Source organism: Boleophthalmus pectinirostris, unplaced genomic scaffold (genome assembly GCF_026225935.1).
Source record: "Boleophthalmus pectinirostris isolate CB_2022bp ecotype Guang Dong unplaced genomic scaffold, ASM2622593v1 HiC_scaffold_8, whole genome shotgun sequence".
In the NCBI taxonomy this organism is placed as follows: Eukaryota; Metazoa; Chordata; class Actinopteri; order Gobiiformes; family Gobiidae; genus Boleophthalmus; species Boleophthalmus pectinirostris.
Window position 1 is genome coordinate 8,400,088 of NW_026571515.1, and position 23,882 is coordinate 8,423,969.

Genomic DNA, 23,882 nt, shown 5'->3' on the forward strand with positions numbered 1-23,882 from the left:
GACGTTATTACCCTTCTTCCTACAGGATTTGGGAAAAGCTTAATATACCAGTTAACCCCGTTAGCGGCGCATTACATACATCACAACCACTGTTGGGCAAGTTACTTTAAAACTGTAATGCATTATTTATTACTTATTACTGTCATTTCAAAGTAATTCGTTACATTACAATATTACTGCATTTAAAATGTAAGGCATTACATTAATTGCATTACTTTAAGTTACTTCACCAAAATAACTGCGAAAAAGCTGAACTTTTGAGCCGTATATGGACTAACGTAAACAAGGTCTAAACCAGTAAACCAGAGCTGAACCAGACTAAACCAGGACTATAACAGACTAACCTCAGACTGATTCCAGGACTGAAGAGGAGGACTAAACCAGAACTGAACTAGGACTGTTAAACAGACTCACTGTCAGGACAGGCTCGAAGGTGACGCAGGATAAAGGATCGGCTTTGCTCCGCACCTCATGGAGTAAGAGCGGCTGTCGCCCAATCGCTCTTTATGGACCCTGCTGTGGGGGCTCGCGGTCCTAATTTCAGCAACTATTTTTACGGGTACAAGACCCGGTTGCAAGACTCTGCTACAGCGCGTAACTTCTAACCTTCCTTCAGTGTGTCCAGAAGTCCAACTTTTTGTGCGATGGTTTGCATCGTCCTCTGTCTTTTGGGTGTGAGCGCAGGAGCCTTTGTCGGTGCAGAACGTTTCGTCGACGTTGTGGATTTTGTCGGAGAGAAAACTTGCAGACATACAGCACTTCAGAAGCACACTGATACAGATTGAACATTTATTTAAATTTGGCAGCTGAACACATTCTGTACTGTAGAGGAGACAGGAGTTCCTCAGCCGATCAGGACGCAGCAGGAGGAACGCAATACGTGTTCATACACTAAAAACAAAAGGCATGCAAAATTGCACAAAAATTTTTTTTTAAAAATCAGCGAAACAGCGAGATCGCGAAAAGTGAATCGCGTTAGAGCGAGGGACGACTGTAAGCCAGGTCTAAACCAGAAGTGACCCAGGTCTAAACCAGGTCTAAACCAGAAGTGACTCAGGTCTAAACCAGGTCTAAACCAGAAGTGACTCAGGTCTAAACCAGGTCTAAACCAGAAGTGACTCAGGTCTAAACCAGGTCTAAACCAGGTCTAAACAGCGTAGAGTTCTGGGTCGGTCCTTTCACCCGCGGTTAACTGAAGGTTTATCCGGCCGCGTCTCCGGCGTTTCACCGCTGCTGATTTCACGGTGATTTTAGCGAATTTCTATGAAGAAAAACCCACCACTTCAATCCAGGTTAAAAAAGCATTGTAACGCGCGTTACTCACATTTGTACCAAGTAAAATATTACAATTTTTCCCCCTGTAATGCCTTACATTACTGCGTTACAGCAAAAATCAACGCATTACTGTAATACATTACTTTTATAATACATTACTCCCAACACTGATCACAACCAAATAGCAGCGATTGGTTGAATAAAAAAAGTACCCGTCTATCGTCAAGCGAACGAATCCTAATGCTGTGAGGTCAGACGGTTTCTACGATGTGAACTTGTCAAGCGAAATTTACTCAAATCATGATAAAACTTTCTTTAATTCAAGTCAATCTTAACTTGGCTAGATTACATTTTTTGCGGCGCATCAGAAAAGTTACGCAATGCCCCTTTAAAGTGTCACGGAGCTTCGTTAGCATCACGCCCACAGGGAATGCTTGAAGACAAGTATAAATCCGGGGCAACGTGGAGGACAGAGAGACTGATGTAAGCGCTGGTGAAGATTAATGAGAGAATTAGTGAGACGCAAGAGAGTGAGGTAAGAGCTGGTCAAGAGGAGAGAGGGAGGTTCAGAGATGGATTTAATCATTTATTTCCCTAATTATTGTTACGTGTGTGGTATGAAGGCTGCAGCTAAGTATCGTCTCAGATGGACTATAAAACAATGTTATTCATCGAAACAATTAGAATGATTGAACGCCCGCTGATATGATTGCCCAGTTAATCAGCGGTTCAGACCAATCACAGGGCAGCGGGTTTTGGGTTTGGGCTGAAACCAAGGCCGAAGTGCCCACAGTAATCAAATCAAACATAGCAGCGCTGGCAGATGTACTTCAGCCTATTTTAGCAGAGATGGAGACTATTTTCTCAGAGAGAAAGTGCTTTGTGCGTTTGTGGAGGGACAGACGTCTGCGCTTTTCTCTCAACTGGATTTAACAAAAGATGGATTTTTAAGCTTGTTCCCCTGTTGTGATACTTGAGCCAATCAGCTTGAAGTATTTGTCATTTTATTTTCATTCTTTTATTTGTTTTGTTCATAAAAGATGAATACAAAATAATTATCTTTCATGCGTCAATGTGAATGAAAAGGAGCAGAAAGAAGTTTAGACTTGTAATATTTACCCTTTGCCTTTTCACACAAAATAAAACATTTGTAACACTTCAACAGTTCCAACTACAGTTATAAACAACATATTTACGTGACATACACAATATTAAATACTTGTTAATTGGCATAAAAGGACAGTTCATACATCATACTTCTTTAGCATATCATGTTTGACGTTTCTTTTAAACACTTGAATAGATTTTGAAGCTTTGAGTTTTTCTTTTAGACTGACACCTTTGATTGAAACACATTTTTCCACTGTTGTTGTTGTGAACCTGGATTTTTTAAAGATTTCAATTGCTTCCAATTATAATGACTTCCTTTCTTTGTAAGTTTTCTTTGGAGATTGGTGGGCAAGATCTGCTGATTTGCTTCATACATTATTTTAAAACATGAAGTTCTACCAATTAATTGAATTTCAGTATCTTTAAAGTTCAGAATTTTGGACATAGGACCTCATTTATTATTTAGCCAGAGTGTTGGAGACGTGTGGAGACACTTTTTTAAATATTCCATCCAGTCCTTGTATTTGCAGAGGTCGTAGGCTAGTGCATGTCAATGGCCATAGTTCTCCTGCCACTAAAAACACTCTTACCCACTCCACAAAAGAGCCAAAGAAAATCTATTATTACACCAGACTGTCGATGTAAATGTTTGTGTCGATAGAAAAAAAAATAACCTTGCATCACATGAATCGTCTGCCCCTTTAACTGTATAAATATTGGGTTTGTTGAGTCTGTATCCACTTCCGCTGATGATTCTTACAGTTTTTTCTGTAAAAGGAAAATTGGATTAACATAAGTTTTACAAGATGTGTGAAGAATCCCTCAGTCGTCCAGGTAGAATCCATGAGGAGAAAATTCAGTTTGTCGACTGGACAAAAGTTAAAGGTTGTATAGAGGATTTTCCAAGGAACGAGAAATCCAGCAACTGTTTGTCCTTTTTCAAATGTTGCGCATGCGTGAAACCACCCCCCCTCCCCTACAGCTCCTACGTAGAAACGCCTCCTCCCGCCTCCTCTTTACGCCAGAAACAGGTTTGTTTACAGCCGGTGCACTGCACATGACTTGTAAACAACTAACTACAGTGTTGGTTAGACAAGGCGGAGAAGTGAGGAGCGGGGGGAGCGGGTGTGCGGACATTTCGTTCGCGGACGAGAAGTGAGGAGCAGGGAGAAGAGCGGAGCAGGGAGAGAGGAGAGAGGAGAGGGGAGCAGTGCGCGGAGATTCCGTGTCCGGAGAAGTGAGGAGCAGGGAGAAGAGTGGAACGGGCAGCGGGGACAGGAGCAGGAAAGGGGTGCAGAGAAGGTTGCGCGGAGATTCAGTGTGAATGAACAAGCTACAACACGCAGCAGCAAGCGGACTCTTTCTTTGCCTTGAAAATTACGTTTTCAGACATAGGATATCGCTTTCGTGTCCTGAAAAACGTTTGTCTAGCTCTTGGAAATAAAGTACGTTTTCATAATAAGCAGAAGTTTCCTGTCCAGGAGTAATTTGGCGACCAATGCGTCAGTCTTTAGACCCTGCGTCTGCTTCAGTTGCGCCATCGCTGGAATGAGTCTTCAAGAATCACCTTAGTTTGGCTTCGCTGCTTTTCCCCTTGTCTTCTTCTTTCAGTGACCTCAAAAACGGACTTTCTTTTGCGGCTAACTGCTCCTGGATTCTTGTCGCCATTGCAACAAACTTTGTGCGAACTGCGAGGAAGATATAGGTCAAAAAAAAGCCGCTAAGAACTGTTGCGTTTGTGGAGTAAACAGCGTCTGTGCGTCTTGCGTCTGTGGACTGCGTGACAGTCGTACGTAAACCACGTACCGGCGGCGCGCAGGCAAGTCAGTTACACTAGAAACGTAGGGAGTTTGATTGACAGCCTGTCAGCTCACAGATAACGAGGCAGTGTCGTTATCTATTGGCAAATGTTTAGCCCCACCACGTCCAGAGTTGATGAATTTTTATTCTCTTTTTTTTGGTCATCATAATTACAAGGCTACTGCATCTCTATAATCTATCATTGACAACTTGAAACAAAACAAAAAAATCCTCCATACAACCTTTAACCGAAGAAGCAGCTTGGATGAGCTGCGAAACGTCTTCAACCAAACTAACTTTTGTCCAGTCGACAAACTGAATTTTCTCCTCATAAGTTTTACAAGCACTTCCCCATACTTCAATACAATAGGTCAAATATGCAACAATCGATAAATTATACAACAAATACAATGCAGATCTATGTAATGACTCTTTCGTCATGACGTTCCACCTCTTCCTGGTTCTTAAGAGCTACACATATCAATCTGACTTTAACCAGTTTAGTTTTCTGACCCATGTTTGAGGTACAATAAAAGCATACTTGTAGATCTTCAAAGCCAGAAGATATAACAATTAGATAGAGCATAATTGCATGTGTTACTGTAGTAAACGTGTTACTAGTTGCTTCAGCCTACTCCATCTGGGCTTCGGTGTACGCCTGTAATGTAAACTAAATGTAAAGAAAGACCAAATAAAGTCAAGTAAAGTTCTCACTGACTTGTGTTTTTGCTGTGTGCAGGTGGCGGACTCCCCTCACACACGAGAGGCTGAGGTGCGCGTTCACCTGAAGCTGGTGGAGGAGGAGGCGAATCTTCTGAGCCGCAGGATCGTGGAGCTGGAGGTGGAGAACAGAGGGCTGAGAGCAGAGATGGACGACATGAAGGGACCGCAGGGTAAGAGCGCACATCTGCTCTGTCACCTGGACTCAGCCGGCTCCTTCAAAAAGAAAATATTTGTAATCCGTAACATTTTGATTTAGTTATTAATAGTCAGTTGAGGAGAATTGTAATAACTTTCTACACCAGGGGTCTCCAACCATCTCCACTCTCTTCCAAGTAGCTCGCCAAGGGATTTCGGAATTATCCTATTGTGCTGAATAACAAAAGAGTGGTTAATTAAAAGCCTTTTACTATTGTGCACGTGTCATTTTGAAGCCCAACTCTGTGCGCTAATAAATGGACAATGGTTTACTTATAGGCATCTAACTGTTCCCAAAGGCTCTCCCTCTTTCTCATAATCGTCTCAATTTCTTGCGGCCGCTAAAATGTGTAACTCTCTGGCATTTTTGTTTTGTAAAAGTAGCTGACCTGAGGAAAAAGGTTGGAGATCCCTGCTCTACACAGAGAATGGTGCTTGAAATTGTGATAATTATTTAGTTTTGGCTAATGCGTCCATGGACTTTATACTTACTTGCAGATTTCATTCAACACATTTAATTATATGAGCTGGAGAGTAGTTCAGAATTCTATGGCAGAATTGTCCTTGAAATTTTTTGAGAGCTTTTTGCCTGAGTTACTGTAAAAAAAAGAAAAGAAAACAAAACAAAACTTACATTTGAATTAACTCTCTCCATGCAAATGCTCACAAATTATTCATAGGGAAATTTTCTCATTTGAATGGTAAAAAGTGTTGTCTTTTTTATGACCACGATTGTTTTCAGTAAAAACATCGGGCCAGTCCCTAATACTAAATGATTCTAGTTGGGATACAAGTCTCTATATCTAAGGCTATGTTCAGACTGCAGGGCTTAGTGCTCGATTTTTTTGTGAAATAAGATTTTTTTGTGAGGTCGTTCACATTTCCAATTAAATGCGACTTGTATGTGATCTCCAGTGTGAAGTTTAAAAAGTGTCCCGCATGCGCATTGGAGGACACGACGACATCACACGCAGCGAGTGTGCTCAGTGTTTACGGAAGTTGCCTAAACGCTGGGCTTGTCTCCCAAAATACGGTCCAGTTCTTTGTAAAATGGACAGGTTACATGTCCACGGCCGCTTCGTTTGTTTGAGTCTTTAGCCTCCTTGTAGTTGGCTCGCAGGATTTTTATTTTTTGTTGACATTGGAGCCAGGACCGCCTTTAGCAATGCTCTGACATTTCTTTGCAATCATTTCAACCCCGTCAAATATTAATAAACTCGCTAACCTCATTTTCCCTCCACTGATTAGACTCTGAGCCTGACGTGTAGGTGGGATGAAGGCGACCTGACTGTTCAGACGGAAGTTGCATGTCAAAAGATCAGATATGTATTGGTTTTAGGACCACATATCCACGTGACCTGGGTCGCATTTGAAAAAATTGGATCTGTGTCGTTCAGACTGTCATTAAAAGATCAGATACAGGTTGCAAAGAGGCGAAAAAATCAGATTTGGGTCACTTCAGGCTGCAGTCTGAACGTAGCCTAAAAATGTACCCTACTTTTGTTTTTCCAGACATCTCTCCAGACTTGGCAGGCATCGGAGGCAGCCTCAGCCCCGGACTCGGTGTCGGGAGCGGGGCCATGGTTCTCGGGGGAGGAGCTTCTTCTGAAAACGTGATGGAGCTACAGCGCCACCTGCAGTTCGTGGAGGAGGAGGCCGAGCTCTTGCGACGCTCCCTGACGGAGATGGAGGAGCAGAACAAACTCCTCATGAACGAGATCAACCGCTACAAATCCGAGCTCCCGCCCTCCCTGTCGTCCAACTCGCTGGCCTCTTTGACGGACGGCTTGCTCAACGACAGCCCGGTGCACTCCATACAGGAAGGGGCGGTGCTTATAAACGTCAACGCCCCCTCGCAGGAAGAGGAGCTGCGATTGGCCAGGCTGCAGATTGGGGAGTTGAGTGGGAAGGTGAAGAAGTTGCAGTACGAGAACAGAGTGCTCCTGTCAAACCTGCAGAGGTGCGACCTGGCCTCTTATAACCCCGCCTCCTCGCCGGCCCCCTCCACCCTGAGGCTCAACCTGGAGACCGACGCCGAGGCTGGGGACTCCGCTGAGTGTCTGCCAAGGTACAAAAAATACATATATATAAAAAGTACAACCTTTTCTTTTTCTTTTTTTTTACATTGTTTCCCCATCAAAAACATGCCTTGAGTTGTATTTTGCAGCAGTCACATTGGTCACAATAATTACTATATTGATTAATCAGTCAATATATGATAACTGGAACAATATATTTTGGATGCAGTGGGTACATTTATCCACATTTGTCTTATGAGATTTCTGTTATTTTTGCTGTATTATGATAAGATTTGAGTTACAAAGGGTTGAAGCGGATGTTGCTTCTATGATGTCTTATTGCTTCACTCTGCTATCCATCTATTTAAAAATTGGGCTGCTGGGATTTTCGTGCTTTATTGTGTTATGTTTTTTGTATCAGTGGCATAAAATAGTTTCAGTATTCGTAAAACCAGGTTCATTTGATCTTCCAATAATTTATGCTATTAGGTTCTTTTTTCAGACCAAGGGTTTGTTTTCATCCCTTACCGTTTCAACTATTCACTAGTGATCTTCCTCAGAGTGGTCACGTCATGTTGCTGTGACATGTATGAGCAGCTGATTTAAAAAGGTTTTGGCTCGGTCTTCCTACCGGTGGAAACAGGATTACAATTTGATGACAGAAATGCTCAGAACAAGTCTGGCGATGATTTACGGACTTAAAGACTGCACAGGGTTTCTACCTGTGACGCAACAATCCTGAGAAAATTAAAAACCAGTATTTTCAAAGGGCAAAGGACCTTTTACAGAGGTTTACTGAAACTAGGACTGTCACGACAACAAATATCGAAGCACGATATATAAATATAACGATAACTCAGGACAGTATCCCAGGTGTATGAGAGTAAAAAAAACGGGATGAGGGAACTTTTTACTCTCACACACCTCATATACTGTCCTGAGGAAATCGGACTGCAGATGGCGCTGTCATAGTTTCAATATTATTCCTTATAGTTTTATTTAAGTAGCAATAAATCGTGCTTTGATATTTGTTGTCGTGACAGTCCTGGTTTCCGTAATCCTCTGTAAAAGGTGCTTTGCCTGTGAAAATACTGGGTTTGAACTTTCTCAGGATTGTTGCGTCACAGGTAGAAACCCTGTGCAGTCTTTAAGTCCATAAATCATCACTAGACTCATTTTGAGCATTTCTGTCAAATCGTGTTCATTACAACTGCATGCTTACATTAACAAGTCGAGGCATGTTGCTTAATCGTTAGTTTTTTTCCTAGGTAATACTATCTTCTGCCAGTAGATGGTGTGCACAAGGTTCTAGTGCAGGGACCGCTGAAGCTGGAAAATAATTAAATGTTTTTCTATATTATCTTCCTATACTACCATTATTTTGTATCATCAATGCTTTATTTTCCTAATCTAGTACAAATAATTCGATGTATGTTTGTTTATTCCAGCCCGCCATCCCGTCGAGAGCCAGTAGGGGGAGAGACCGACCCCTCCGACTTGAAAGAACACAAACGCAAGAGCGAGGACAGCGCTGACTCCGCCTCCTCGCTTCCCATCCCGCTGGTGCAGAAGGACCATGATGCTTTGCTGTCCATGAGAGACCAGGCTCGACTGGTCTCGACGGCGATCCAGCTCCTGATCTCCCCGGAGTCGAGCTGCCTCCAGTCGCCCTCCCTCTACCACAAAGTCTGCACCAGTGAGAGCAAAGAGGAGGCGGCCAATCAGGAGGAGGCAGCCGAGTCATGTGATCAGGACAAATCACAAAGTAACAACAGCCAGGTATGATTTTTGAGAAATTTTGACAATCTTTTGACACATGTGGAGCATTATTTAATATTAGGAAACATTTTAAAATTCAAACACTGAAGAAAAAAGATAATACAGCGACAGTTTCATCCTTGTAGCCATTGTATTTTTGAATATGGTGAATATAGTGCAACTAATAACCAGTGGTGGATGAAGTACCGTATTTTCTGGACTATAAATTGCACTGGATTATAAAGCGCAATATCAATAATGTTGAATTCTCTCATCTATTTTCATACATAAGGTGCACCGTATTATAAAGCGCATTAACCGAAACAAATGGACGACACTTGAGACTGATCCCTTAGACCAGGCATCCACGATCAGATCAGGCAGAACGTGGCGTAATTTACCCGACGTTGCCTCCCTGTCTTGGTGAATGTGGTGAATTATTTCCTATGAGGAGGACTCAAATATACATAGAGTAATAATGTGTTTAATGCAGCTTTGTGCACATTTGTTTACGTTTTACAGAAACAAAATTTAAAGCCACATGGCTCATTTGCTTAAACTATAAGTGCTGAAAAAACAGCTCGCTTCTTGTGCGCTGATGCGGTCAGCTTCTGTCAGACTCCGTGAGGCTCCTGACTACGGTAGCCGTAATGCCCTGACAATCCATCAAGCAGTGTGGCTTTGTAGTTTACCAAAGTCGTACTAAAACATTTTGACAGATTTTTGAGCGCTGTGTACCAAATCGGTTTGAGGTCACAAAGCACAACCAGAATTAATACATAAGGCGCACTGTAGATTTTGGAGAAAATGAAAGGATTTTAAGTGCACCTTATAGTTGGAAAAATACGGTACTTTTGTTACTTAAGTACAAGTACAGATACAGAGGCAAAAAGTTACTCAAGTAAAACTCTACTTAAGTAAAATCATTTTAAGTACCCATTTAACCCCTCAAATCTTATAAAAAGTACTTTTACTTTTCAGTTCAAAAATGTAGTGGAGTAAGTAAATAAAGTACAGATACATAAATATTCTACATTTTAACCACTACAAACTTAAATTTACCCAAAGGTACAAATAAACACAACTTAACCTTGATTAAAGAGACAGGTCCACTGACTTCTGGTCAAAAACTGCAGTTCTGATTTTCAACCTGTTCCTTGCATTTTCTCCTGTGAATCAGGAAGTGCGCTCTTAGCACGCTAGTTGTTGTTAGGATTTCCGTGACAGCAAAACTCCGCTCTGACCTCTGAAACTTGTGAAACCTGCTCATAAACTCATCACGCAGAATAATTACAGAATAATGTTAGGACTGTGAACTTTAGACTAATGCAAACAGATTTAAATGAACCAGCTCTGTTTTTCATGGAGCCAAATAACTGCAGAACTTGCTATTTCTTTTTCTTTTTTTTTTTTTTTTTTTTTAGGGGCGGGACTTCATTAAAATAGATTACAGATTTTGTAATTAATTAATCTCAATTAGTCGCATAACAATATTGACCCCAAAAGCAACATTTATTTTATGTAAATGAGTTTTAGTGGACTCATTTTCTTCCTGAAGCCCGTCATTTGTTGGAGTTTGGGCTGCTGACACCTTTTGTTTGTTTGTACTCGGACCAGAACAGCTCCAGCAGTTTCTATGCTCGCTGTCCCATGTTTTGCATTTAAATAGTATTGTAGGATTGAGGTTGATTTGCAATCTCTTCTCCGTACAGTCTGGAATAAACAACACCTTTGTGAATACTTCCATCAAGTAGTTTTTAATAGAAATCTACCGTCCAGCAGACCCAGAGCGCTTTCTTACACCACTGTTATTGTAGTCAGAATTGTGTGCGTCAGTATAATTGGCGTACTACGACATGGTGCACTGACAAACATTCCGCGTTGTTTGGCATGCGAAATGTACGGAAGCCGAGAGGGGTCACAACAAACGCAAACGCCACAACAAATACAAATGAGACAACACAACAAAAAGCCACAACAAACCCAAAAAAGCCACAACACACCAAAAAAAGCCACAACGGAATGACCGTGGGACTCTATTTTAATGCAAACAAATACAAAACAAAACAAATACAAAAACCACAACACAAACGCAAATGCCGCAACACATTAAAAAGCCACAACAAATTAAAAAGCACACACATTAAAAAGCCACAACATCCACAGCCACAGCACATTAAAAAGACCGCGGGACTCTATTTTCCGACGGACCGATCAAGCGGCAAGTGAAGAAGAACTACAACGTGAAACGAATAATGATAAAACAATAAATTACTTTTACTTACGTTTCCAACTTCTCCGTTCCTTTACTTTTCAAGTTGTAGTTCTTCTTCTTCACTTGCAGCTTGATCGGTCCGTCGGAAAATAGAGTCCCGCGGTCACTTCTGTTGTGGATTTTTGATGTGTTGTGGCTTTTTAATGTGTTGTGGCTTTTTAATGTGTTGCGGCATTTGCGTTTGTGTTGTGGCTTTTGTATTTGTTGCGCCGTTTGCATTCAAATAGAGTCCCGCGGTCATTTCCGTTGTGGCTTTTTTTTGGTTTGTTGTGCCTTTTTTTGTTGTGTTGTCGCATTTGTATTTGTTGCGGCGTTTGCGTTTGTTGTGACCCCTCTCGGCTTCCGTATAAATACGATAATATGCATTCCTTTTTTTGTAATTAATGAATCAATCGTAATGAATGTGTTAATGTCCCACCCATCATTTTCTTTTATTTAAATTTATTTCAGTTCACATTTCAGCTCTAACGAACAGTTGTTTGTCCATTTTCTCATGGTGCACCCAACATTTGCTTTGACAGAATTCAGACCCATCATTTTGCACATCATAATTTTCCCTGTTACATAAAGTTTGTCCAAGTCTAAGTTTAAATCTAGTTCTATTACCCTCTACTTTTTTTTTCCCTGCTTGGCTTTTTTATTCTTGGCTGTATCATCTCCCCTCTTCTGTTCTGACGCTCCCTCTGCTCCTCCCCAGATCTCCGAGCTGTCTGACCTCTCTGACCGGCCCCTGGTGGGAGCCCTGACCGGCCGATTGCAGGCGCTTCACTCCCAGCTGCAGGCCTTCGTGGAGCGGGTGGACGGGCTGAGCAGAGCGCCCCCTCCTGGAGCCGGGTCAGGAGCCGCTGTCACACCAGAGGAGAATTCGCCGGCCTCTACCACGATCTGCCCCGAAGGGAACTCGGCTGCTCATAAGGTACATGCGGATCATCAGATACTTAAAGGTGCATTGTGGGTTGTTTGGCACCTGCTTGTTTCCATGGAGATGTTATTGCTTTGCCTTGAATGTTCCGTAGTATGACATTAAACTGAAGTCTTACATTTAACACATTTACAGCTGCTTTTATTGCTCATAAGCTCAACAAAAAAAAAAAAAAAAAACATGGGTTGGGTAACATCTCCGCAGATCTGACCTGTAACTGGGCCTGGTGGTTATACGTGCCTGTTACCATGGAAACAGATATGCTTAATGTCATACTGTGTAACATACCAGGAAAAAAACGATAACATCTAATAACAGTGAAGATAAGTTACACAGTGCAGCTTTAAAGTGCATATGACAGGTTTTCATGTTTTTTTCTAATTATTACTTGGTTTAGTGGGAAAGTAGATGTAGTAAATATGTCGTTTTATATAATTTTAGTGGCAGTTTGTAGAAAAATTTGAGCAAAAAACGGAAAAAACAAGAAGTAGCTCAACACAGAGCGTTCTATCCAAACTGTACGGACAATTTACAAGCACTGATTTAACAAAAGTGAGGTGTTTGAGGTGCTATTTTTATTTTTCTAATCATAATTATCGTGTAAATTAGACAAGTTTTGGCCCTCGTTTGCATTATGGTTGCTAGGTAACAAAGCTGGATTTACTTCTACGTACTGTATGTCACATCTACTGCCCATGTCCAACAGGGCTGGGTATCATTACGAAGTTGCTGATACGATACACTCCTCGATACACAGGCCACAATACAATATATATTGCGATACAGTGAGCTTTCGATTCGATACGATATACAGTATTCTAAATTAATTTGATACGGTCCAATAAAAATAATGGCAAAATCATGGCTGTGATGCTAAAAAGTCTTTGTTAACCCATTTCTTGTGCAAAGTTCATATGAAGCAAACCCATTTTAATCATCAAAACAGTGAAAATGTCAAATGTGTCGCTTAATCCGTGTATCATTCGTTCATTCCTTTTTCAATATAAAACCAAAAATAAGAAAACGAAAAAACAACAGTTTTCTTCGTTATTTGTCTCCAAAACCAAAATGAAAAAACGGATAACGATTCGTTTTTTTCAGTTTTCGATTTTGTGTTTAAATGAAGAATGGAAAAAACGGATAACGGCCGTTTCCCGTTTACGTGACTTCCGTGACTGCGATGCCGGACTTTTGCGCTGCATACGGACTGAACCAGGACTGATCCAGGTCCGAGACCAGAGCGGGACTGAGACCGAGACCAGAGCGGGACTGAGACCGGGACCAGACCGGGACCAGAGCGGGACTGAGACCGGGACCAGACCGAGACCAGAGCGGGACTGAGACCGGGACCAGACCGGGACCAGAGCGGGACTGAGACCGGGACCAGACCGGGACCAGAGCGGGACTGAGACCGGGACCAGACCGGACCAGGGCGGACTCCGAGCTTTGACTCCAAGCCTCCACAGGGTCCGAGCCTCAGCTTCGAGCTCCGGCCCTGCCGTGGGCTCTGAGCCTCCGGTCTGGTCCCGGTCTAGTCTTGGTCTTGTCTCGGTCTCGGTCTCAGGCCCGCTCTGGTCCCGGTCTGGTCCCAGTCTCACCGCATACGGACTGAATCAGGACGGATCCAGGTCCGAGACCAGACCGAGACCAGAGCAGGACTGAGACCGGGACAGAGCTGCTCTGGTTCTCCGCGCTCAAGAACCGCGGCTGGTTCCGAGGTGGTGCAAAGCATCCGACTGACGCATTCACACCAATGAAAATGAATCGAACTAAGAGCTTTTGGTTCAAATGGACCAGGTCCGGGACCAGAGCGCCGGGGCCGGAGCTCGGGTCTCGGTCTGGTCTCGGTCTGGTCTCGGACCTGGATCAGTCCCGGTTCAGTCCGTATGCGGTGCAAAATTCCAGCATCGCAGTCACGGAAGTCACGTAAACGGGAAACGGCCGTTATCCGTTTTTTCCATTCTTCATTTAAACACAAAATCGAAAACTGAAAAAACGAATCGTTATCCGTTTTTTCATTTTGGTTTTGGAGACAAATAACGAAGAAAACTGTTGTTTTTTCATTTTCTTATTTTTGGTTTTATATTGAAAAACGAATGAACGAATGATACACGGATTTCGCTTAAACAAGTTTCCTTCCTCTAAACAAGCAACAAAACTGTAGCTCTGTAACAAAATATTTTAGTAAAATATATCGAGGATGGCGCTCTGATTTGCTTTAATTTGTGGTGTATTTATTAATGGTAAATATATCGACAAGAGTATTTTTTGGTATATCGATACAACAACTCACGATATCAATACTGTATCATCACATTAAACAATACGATATATCGATATTTCAATATTTTTGCACATGCCTAATGTCCAACCAGGAATTAAAATGATAAACTTCACCAGAATTTTTTTTTTAAAGAAGACAAAATAAGGTCAAATTTGTTCTTCTATATTTGTCTATATTTTAATGAAACCTGTCATACGCACTTTAAATCACAATCCCAAGATTTTGTTTGTGTAATTATATATTTTAGCACTGTATACTTTTTTCCTACGCCCTCTTGCTGTATTTTGAGTTGTGGCCGACTAACAGCTTTCATCAGCACATGCTCAGTTTGACCAGTGCAGTGCGGTTTACACGACATGCTCAAATCCAAACAAAGCTATTAAAATGTTGAGAAAGAAAAACACAAAAAAACAATGAAGATATAAATAGTTAATGGATCAATAGTGTGACATTTGAATAAAAGACTGAAGAAGTGTTTGATCAGCTTTCTAAACACGGCTGCAGGATTACTCAAGCATGAACGCACAAATCTATTTAAAATAAAACTTTGAGTAAGATACTGATTAACCGTGTTATAATGGTGTTAAATAAAATCTTCAATTTGACATAATTTATTGCTTTCAAGTTTAAGGGTCTTGCCTAAGGATAAATAATCTGTGTATCATTCATTCATTCTTTTTTCAAAATAAAAACAATAATAAGAAAACAAAAAAAAAAAACAATTTTCTTCATTATTTGTCTCCAAAACCAAAATAACAAAATGGATAATGATTTGTTTTTACAGTTTTCAATTTTGTGTTTAAATGAAAAATGGAAAAAATGGATAACGTGTCACATACGGACTGAACCGGGACTGAGACCAGGACTGGGACCGGGACTGAGACCGGGACTGAGATCGGGACTGAGACCGGGACTGAGATCGGGACTGAGACCAGGACTGAGACCAGGACTGAGATCGGAACCAGACTGGGACCAGAGCGGGACTGAGACCGGGACTGAACCGGGACTGAGACCGCGACCAGACCAGGACTGAGATCGGGACTGAGATCGGACCAGACCAGGACCGAGACCAGGACTGAGATCGGAACCAGACGGGACCAGACCGGGACTGAGACCGGGATGAGACGGGACTGAGACCGGACTGAGACCGGGACTGAGGACTGAGACCGGGACTGAGACCGGACTGAGACCGGGACTGAGACCGGGACTGAGATCGGAACCAGACTGGGACCAGAGCGGGACTGAGACCAGGACTAGGACTGGGACTGAGACTGGGACCGGGACTAGGACCGGGACTGTGATCGGGACCAGACCAGGACTGAGACCGGGACTGAGATCGGGATCTGGTTTAGTCCTGGTTTAGTCCTGGTTCAGTCCTAGTCCTGGTTCCGGTCTGGTCCTGGCCTCAGTCCTGGTCTCAGTCCTGGTCTCAGTCCCGGTCTCAGTCGATGGTCTCAGTCCCGGTCTCAGTCCCTGGTCTCAGTCCCTGGTCTCAGTCCCTGGTCTCAGTCCCTGGTCTCAGTCCCTGGTCTCAGTCCCTGGTCTCAGTCCCTGGTCTCAGTCCCTGGTCTCAGTCCCTGGTCTCAGTCCCGGTCTCAGTCCCGGTCTCAGTTCTGGCCTGGTCCCTGTCTGGTCCTGGTCTCAGTCCTGATCAGTCTACACAGGCACCTCCTAGTGGTTTAGTCCTGTTTTAGTCCTGTTTTAGTCCTGGTTCAGTCCTGCTTCAGTCCTGGTTCAGTCCGTATGCGGCGCAAAAGTCCGGCATCACAGTTTAAGTCAGAGAAACGGGAAACGGCCTTTATCCGTTTTTTCCATTATTAATTTAAACACAAAATCAAAAACTGTTAAACAAATTGTTATCTGTGTTTTTCATTTTGGTTTTGGAGACAAATAATGAGTAAAATTGTAGTTTTTTTTATTTTCTTATTTTTGGTTTTATTTTGAAAAACGAATGAACGAGTGACACACGGATTATAAACCATCAGTAAATGAAATGTCAATAAGTGAGAAAAGGACTTCATTCCCAAATACTTTGCTCCATCACTCTCAATTTAGTTGTATCGAAATTATATTTGATTTGAGCAGTATTGTAAATCTCCATTAGCCCTATACCCTTGTCCTCTGCCTGCCCCGCCCCTGACCTGCACTTAGAGCCTCACATGGAGCCACTGGACACACACACACACACACTTACACACACACATACACACACTGCTACTGTATGGGCTTTATTAAAACACTCCATCATAACAGGCATGCTATAGACACACCATTTACTGAACCAAAACTCATAGGCCGCTATTATGGCTCAGTTCAGTTTGATCAGCTTTTATCAAAGTATGAAAAATGCACAATATCTCTTATATAGGAGTCGTCAAATTCACATGTTTTAACACGTTTGTGATGAAAACCATTTGTCTTTGGTGTTTATAGACCAAGAGTTTATGATTTAAACCAATACAGAATGTGTAAAAGTGTAGTACATCTCATAATACACTTGAGTTTATTGGCGTCAACTCTTATATTTATTTACATTTGTGTAGGTTTAAAAAGTTTGTGGTTTTACTGTTAAAGAAAAGTAGATATTTATTTGGATAGTCAAGTAATTAATCCATGTTTGTAAATGTAGTTTTATCCTTAACAGTTTCAGTTTATTTATTTTTTTGTGGGTGGTATATTACAGTATTTTCTGATCTATGTTATAATTTTGTTTCTTTATCACAAACAGATCTGGAGTTGTCTTTTGTTTCATTCACACACAAATCCTGCATATTTAGACCGTGTTCTTCTCTCAAACAGAAAAAACTGTTGTGATGTCATGTGGTAATACAGGAAATGCTCCATTGTCTTTTTAAACTCCACACACTAGAATCATTTGGATGTTTTCAGCGCAGAAATTGTTACCAGACTGGCGCCACCTCGTGCCTTCACTCATTTTCTCTTCTCTCCAGCGACTATGTCAGGAATCAGAATACACTAGACCGTTCGAAGAACCCCGGAAGTTGTAGAGCACCGGCCAATAAGCGAAGCCATGACGTCAAACTCAAGCGCCTGTCTGGGTCGCTTTTGTGGTTCAGCACAACAGTAAACAAAGCGGTCGAGATGGATGTAGACCAGGGGTGTCAAACTCATTTTGGTCCGGGGGCCGTATCCAACCGACTTTGATCCCAAAGGGGCCGGATCAGAAAACTCATGTCATATAAACCCCCAAAATAACAATAAGTTCAAATATTTGTGCAGAGAAACGCAAATCTATTACAGAAATCTTTTTTAATTGATGAACTCTTTCTTTTACAAAATATTATAATATTATGAACAACCTGAAACTTTAAGAAAAATGCAATTTCAACACAATGTTTTAATATTATTTTGTATGCAAACAGGAATAAGTCAATTTTTCTTGGAAAATCCTGCATTCAGGTCCACTTTTCTTATTTTTGACATTTTTCTGATGAAGTTGTCACGGTCAACAGTCAAAACGATCGTCCTTTAAGAGCGTTTGGAAAGAGACAAGTCTTCATTTGTGCTGCTCTGGTGGGAGGGGCCACGTACAGAGACGCTGGAGACGCTGCTGTGATAAACACCACAGTAAATTAACAATATTTTAATAGAAAATATAATTCAAATATTTAAGTAGAAAATCAGCCGAGGGCCACATTAAAGGTCTTGGAGGGCCGGATCTGGCCCCCGGGCCTTATGTTTGACACCTGTGATGTAGACGAAGCCATTCTCAGTTGCAACAATTCCCAAGATCGAGAATTTAAAGCCAGAACAAAGAGAATGTTTGGTGAATTTTATCAAGAGGAAAGATGTTATTGTCCTTCTTCCTATGGGATTTGGGAAAAGCTTAATATACCAGTTACAATTACATATGTCACGACCGAATAGCAGTGATTGGTTAAATAAAAAAGTATCCACCTATCGTCGAGCGAACGAATTCTAACGCTGCGAGGTCAGACGGTTTCCACGAAGTGAAACCGACTGATGAATCAGACTACTGGAATCGCCCATCTCTGCTGAACTAAAAGTAAAAGGTTAACTTAGCTAACTTAACTTAACTATGACAAGGTGGAACAGAGCGCTTTGAATTTTGAGGATGCAGACGATCTAATAACCCAGCATGACTCAACATGTGTGAATGAAACAAAACACAACTCCAGGTCTGTTTTTGAGGAGCTAACAACATTCTAACACGGCGTAAAGTCCATTTTGAATATTATAGGAACATTAAAGAAGCACATTTTCATACAAATATACAATTCAAGTGTACAGTGATTGAGTTGCAACTTTGTATTTTTCTATTGACTTTGGGTCCAAATTTAACTCAACTGCTCCATCTAAGGCCAATTCCAACTCCCTGCTATCTCTCCTCTCCTCGCTCCCTCACTCCCTCGCTCCCTCCCTCCCTCCTTCCCTCCCTCCTCACTCCCTTCGCTCTGTCTGTGGCTGGGCTGCGTCTCACTCCTCCTCTCCCACCCTTCCTCCTCACCTCTCCTCTTCACGTGTCACCTTTGACCCCCCCCCCCCTCCCCGCTTCTGCCTCCTCATTGGTCCCTTTCTGACTTCCATCCTAACGCCTTCCTTCCTTCCTTGCCTCCTTGTCGTCCTCGTCTCCTCTCTCCTCAGCCGTTCATCCTTCCGTCCATCCTACTCCTCTTCCTTTTCTCCACTCTCTCCTTCTCGTCTCTGACCAAAATCTTTTTCCTCTACATCCTGTTTTTTGTCTTGTGATGATCACCCCTTTATTTATTTTTTTACTTTTAATTATTTCAAAAAATTTCACATGACATTTTGTACTTTTTTAATTAAATTCTTGTTTTATTTTGGTCATCCTCCCTCTGTTTTTTTTTAATTTCACACGGTTCCTCCTCCACATTTCTGTCTCGTTTTGTTCGGTCATTAACGTGCCCATGCATGCATACAGCAGCCTGACTCTAGGGACCAATCGGAGCCGGAGGTCGGAGGCCAACGCCAGGAGGGCAGCCAATCAGACGAGGGAACGGACGCCGACGATGTACAAGAACGGCAAGAGGAGAAGGAGTCAGATAACGCACTGGTACGTTCCAAAATAATTCATGGCATAAAACTCTTAATAGATTCATTAAACTCCCTCCCGAAGCTTTACTCCACACATAAGCAAAATCAGAAAAATCCTCCAGAGTGGGCGGTGTTCGGCGGATTGTGGGGAGTAGGTACGGGGCGGTAATCTGGAGCGATGACTGACGGCCGCAACAATCCAACATGGTGCGGACCGGGGCGCTCTAGACTTTAAAACAGGCTGGACATTTGTGCTCGGATCACGGCGTTTCCCTTTTCTCCAGACGTGGCGGGACATTGCGGTGGCGCGAGGTCGGGGCAGGAGTGAGAGGGGCTCCTCACGTACCGCCCGTAAACACCAGCGGCTGCGCTCATTACGTAATAACCTGCATCTGACTCATTGGTGCCGTTAGTCCAACCCAAAAAGTCAAATGTCCTGGCTAGGGATGGGCATTCGATAAAATTTTCTTAATCGATCGTTGGGAGAATTAATTATTATTGATTAATCATTAAAGTTTTTTATATTAAAATTATCATCATTATTATTACTATCTGCACTACTAATCTGCATAAATAAATTCAACTTTATGACATATAAACCAGCCCGTTTGACATTATAATGTGTTAAATGCAGTTTTGCGTAAGAAACGAAACTTAAAACCTTATTGCTAATTTGCATAAATTAAGCGAAGTAAAAATCTGCTCTTGTGCGCTGATGTGACATGACTCAGTGGAACACAGGTTCGTGTGACCATATTTGCGTTTGTTAAAACCAGGACACCGTACGGGGGAGGGAGGTGGGGACTCGTCATCGACATTGAGCGACTCTCACCTGGTAAAGCTTTTTCCCACTGGACACCGAAACATATGTGCTGCTTTATACACTGTGCACATGGACTCACTCCCGAACGCAACGGAAAGCGTGGAATTTCTTGTACAAGTCATCGTTAAATACACATTGCAGACTGTTTGTGTCTCGCTCCTTCTGAGTGCACAGAGACACATGCACGGACCCGTTTGGTCACGCTACGCACAGCAACCTACATTCAGTTTGTCATCGATTAAAATGAATGTAATCGATGAAATTCTTAATAATCAATTATCGATTAATCGACTAGTCATGCCTATGCCTAGTCCTGGCTGTAGTTGATCCTAAAGAGGCCGTTACAGACACAACTTTGACCCAAACGTCCATTTTTTTTAACAAATCTGCACTAAAATGCCAAAATAAGGCCAGGGTTAGGTAAACATTTTTATTTTAGGCCCATTTAGAAAAAGTGATTTTGGTTTTTAGTTGCCCTTTAATTATCATTATCCTAATTGTTACCTGGTCCCTGAAGGGTTGACCAGGTTTTGTATTCACCCTGCGTTTGTGTGTCTGTCCATTCGTGATAATTCCGCCATTTATGGACCGATTGTCACCAAATTTGGTACGTGGATCAAGCCCCCGTGCTCGATGCTGCAAAAAACAGTTTGGTGACGATCGGTCATTTGAAGTCACACGGGTCAATTGAAAGGTCACGCCATTATAAAGGATTGGCAATTTCGGCATCTGTGGTGGTGAACTGCCTCCACCGATGCCTCATGGGGGACCAGGTTGCTATCTCTGATTGTGCTTGTTTTTGCTGTTAATAGTTAATAAATGTGGTTCCTTTGAGCAAGACAAGTCTATTTTGTGTGTGTCGGAACTGCCTTTGCCTTACAAAGTAGCCATACATCTTTCTGCCGTAGTGCTCTTTTGGTCAAAAAAGTACTTGATGTAAGAAAGCAATGTTTAAAGGTGTAGCATGTAACTTTTCTGATGAGGTTCTGCCACTTTCTTGTTTCCATAGAGATGTTTTTGCTTTGCCTGGATTTTTTTACTATGTTATTCAAGCAAAGACAAAAAAAAAAAACATGTATTCTTACGCCAAAGATGTTCATTTTGTCTTCTTATGTACTTTAACTTCTTGGGTTCTTTTTAAAGACAATACAGTAAAGTGTATTTACCTTGTTGACATGTTTCGGCTGTTGCTGCATCTTCAGAACTGTCCCCCTGACCCCAACATGTCAACAAGGTAAATACACTTTACTACATTGTCTTTAAAAAGAACCCAAGAAGTTAAAACATGTGTTCTTCCTGTGAGTGGAGTCGCTTCTCCGCAGATCTGTCCTGTAACTTGGTCTGATGGCGTCACCTGCCTGTTTCCACCCAAAGATAAATCAGAACCCAAGAAGTTAAAGTACAAAAGAAGACAAAATGAACATCTTTGGTGTAAGAATTAGGGCTGGGTATCATTAAGAAGTTGCCGATACGATAAATACCTCGATACACAGGCCATGATACGATACATATCTCGATACAGTGCACTTTCGATTCGATATGATATATTTCAAATCGATTCGATACGGTTCAATAAAAAATAAAGGCTAAATCATGGCTGTGATACTAAAAGTCTTTGTTAAACCACTTCTTGTCCAAAGTTCATATGAAACACAAACATTTTAATCATCAAAACAGTAAAAATGTCAAATGTGTCGCATAAATGAGTTTCCTTTCACTCCACAAGCAACAAAACTTTAGCACTGTAACAAAATAATTTAGTAAAACACACCTAAAAATACTCTTGGTGATATAGTTAAAGCAGCCCACGATATCAATACTGTATCATCACATTAAACGATACGATATATCGATATTCCGATATTTTTGCACACCCCTAGTAAGAATACATGTTTTTTTTTTTGTCTTTGGTTGAATAAGATAATAAGAAAATACGGGTAAATGCTGGCAAAGGCAAAGCAATAACATCTTCATTGAGTGTGTATACATGCACATCAATAACCCGGTTATGATCGGGTTTTTTGAGTATCCCGGTTTCTTGAAGGTGCATGTAAACGCAGTAACCCGGTTTCAGTAACCCAGTTATGGCAGTATCCCGGTTATTAGAAACCGGGTTACTGTAGCTGGTTTATTCCGATAATAACCGGGATACTTGTGGCATGTATACGCAGTACCCCGGTTACTGCAACATAAAGTTGAGTCGCATGCGTCCAAAAGACACTTTCCATCCTTTCACCACAACAGTAGTCACATAAATAAATTTACCAACATAAATAAAGTGACCAAACGAGTGAAATGACTGTAAAATAAAGAGCTGCGCTAAACCTGCACACGTACAATCTGCACTCGTACAACCTGCACTCGTGTGACGCTGAAAAGCTAAAACATGAACTATCTCCTATACTCTATACGCACGGAACACACTTACCATCATTAGCGCCTCTTCTGTCACAGAAATAACACACATAATCCACAGAGTCGTGTCATTTAGTCCAAAAGAAACTGATCGCATCAGCGGCGCAAGGAGCAAGTTGTTTTTATCGCCGCTAACAGTTTATGCTAATTAGCCAAACGGTCTTAAGTTTCGTTTCTGTAAAACGTAAACAAATGTGATCACAGCTGAATGATCTGATCAAACGGGCTGATGTGTCTATAGTGTTTATGGTTTATATGTTGTAAAGTTGAGTTTATTTATGCAGAAGATTTTAATGAAGAACCTGCACAGTGGATTGTGGGAGATCTCGTAGCTCCTTAGCTTCTTATGCTAAAGGAGCTCACGGTTTGTATTTTTCCTGGTTTATGAAATTGATTTAAGTTAATTTTTGCGCCTGCGCATTTGTAAGATTATGTCAAGAAACCGGGATACTCCATTTGATCATGTACACGCGGATATGAGTGTCCCGGTTTCTCAGTGCGCATGTAAACACAGTAACCCGAATACTGACATAACCGGGATATGGCTAATAACCGGGTTATTGATGTGCATGTATACACACTCATTGAAACAAGCAAGTGGCGGACCTCCCATCAGAAAAGTTACATACTACACCTTTAAACATTGCTTTCTTGCATCAAGTACTTTTTTGACCAAAACAACACTGCGGCAGAAAGATGTATGCCATTCCGTGGAACATTCTAGGCAAATTAATAACATGACTATGAAGACAAGCAGGTGATGGACATAATACAGTTACTTACACATTTCATAATGCTAAATATATTTTTATATGAAATACAAAATACTGTTAAGGATATTAGTTCATTTAATCATCAGATATTTTAGTTTCTCAGTATTTTAGACAATAAAATAAAACCTGATGCTTCACTTTACATCATTACCTGGACCGATTCAACGCCCCCATTTACACAAAAATAATAATAATGTTATCTGAAACTTTACAAATACGTCTCTATTACTCTGATCGCATTAAAATATTATCTTATGTTTACTTTGATAGCTTTATGCAGTACCACCAGTGAGTTTTGAACATTCGTTGGACCTCAAATTTTTCTCCCTGTACACAAAGGTTATTAAAGTTTATATGCACACAAACACATGTACGGCGGCTCACGAGGGACACTTCTCTCTCTCTCAGCAACAGGCGCTCGTACACAAACAGAGCTGTCATCATTAAGCACAGTCGCTCAGAGCAAATCAACGG

The 23,882-nt window shown here is 41.7% G+C and overlaps 1 protein-coding gene across 3 annotated transcripts in view; it reads left to right on the plus strand.

Annotated features, from left to right (window-relative positions):
• Positions 1-23,882, plus strand: part of soga1 (suppressor of glucose, autophagy associated 1) — a 257,223-nt gene that overhangs the window by 207,711 nt on the left and 25,630 nt on the right. For 2 of the 3 annotated variants that reach the window (XM_055166396.1, XM_055166398.1), the window contains exons 7-11: positions 4,925-5,078; positions 6,616-7,171; positions 8,570-8,900; positions 11,852-12,070; positions 19,285-19,416. In XM_055166396.1, coding sequence (XP_055022371.1) covers positions 4,925-5,078; positions 6,616-7,171; positions 8,570-8,900; positions 11,852-12,070; positions 19,285-19,416 — 1,392 coding nt within the window. The remainder of the gene's footprint in view (positions 1-4,924; positions 5,079-6,615; positions 7,172-8,569; positions 8,901-11,851; positions 12,071-19,284; positions 19,417-23,882) is intronic. The other variant, XM_055166397.1, reaches the window with a different exon arrangement.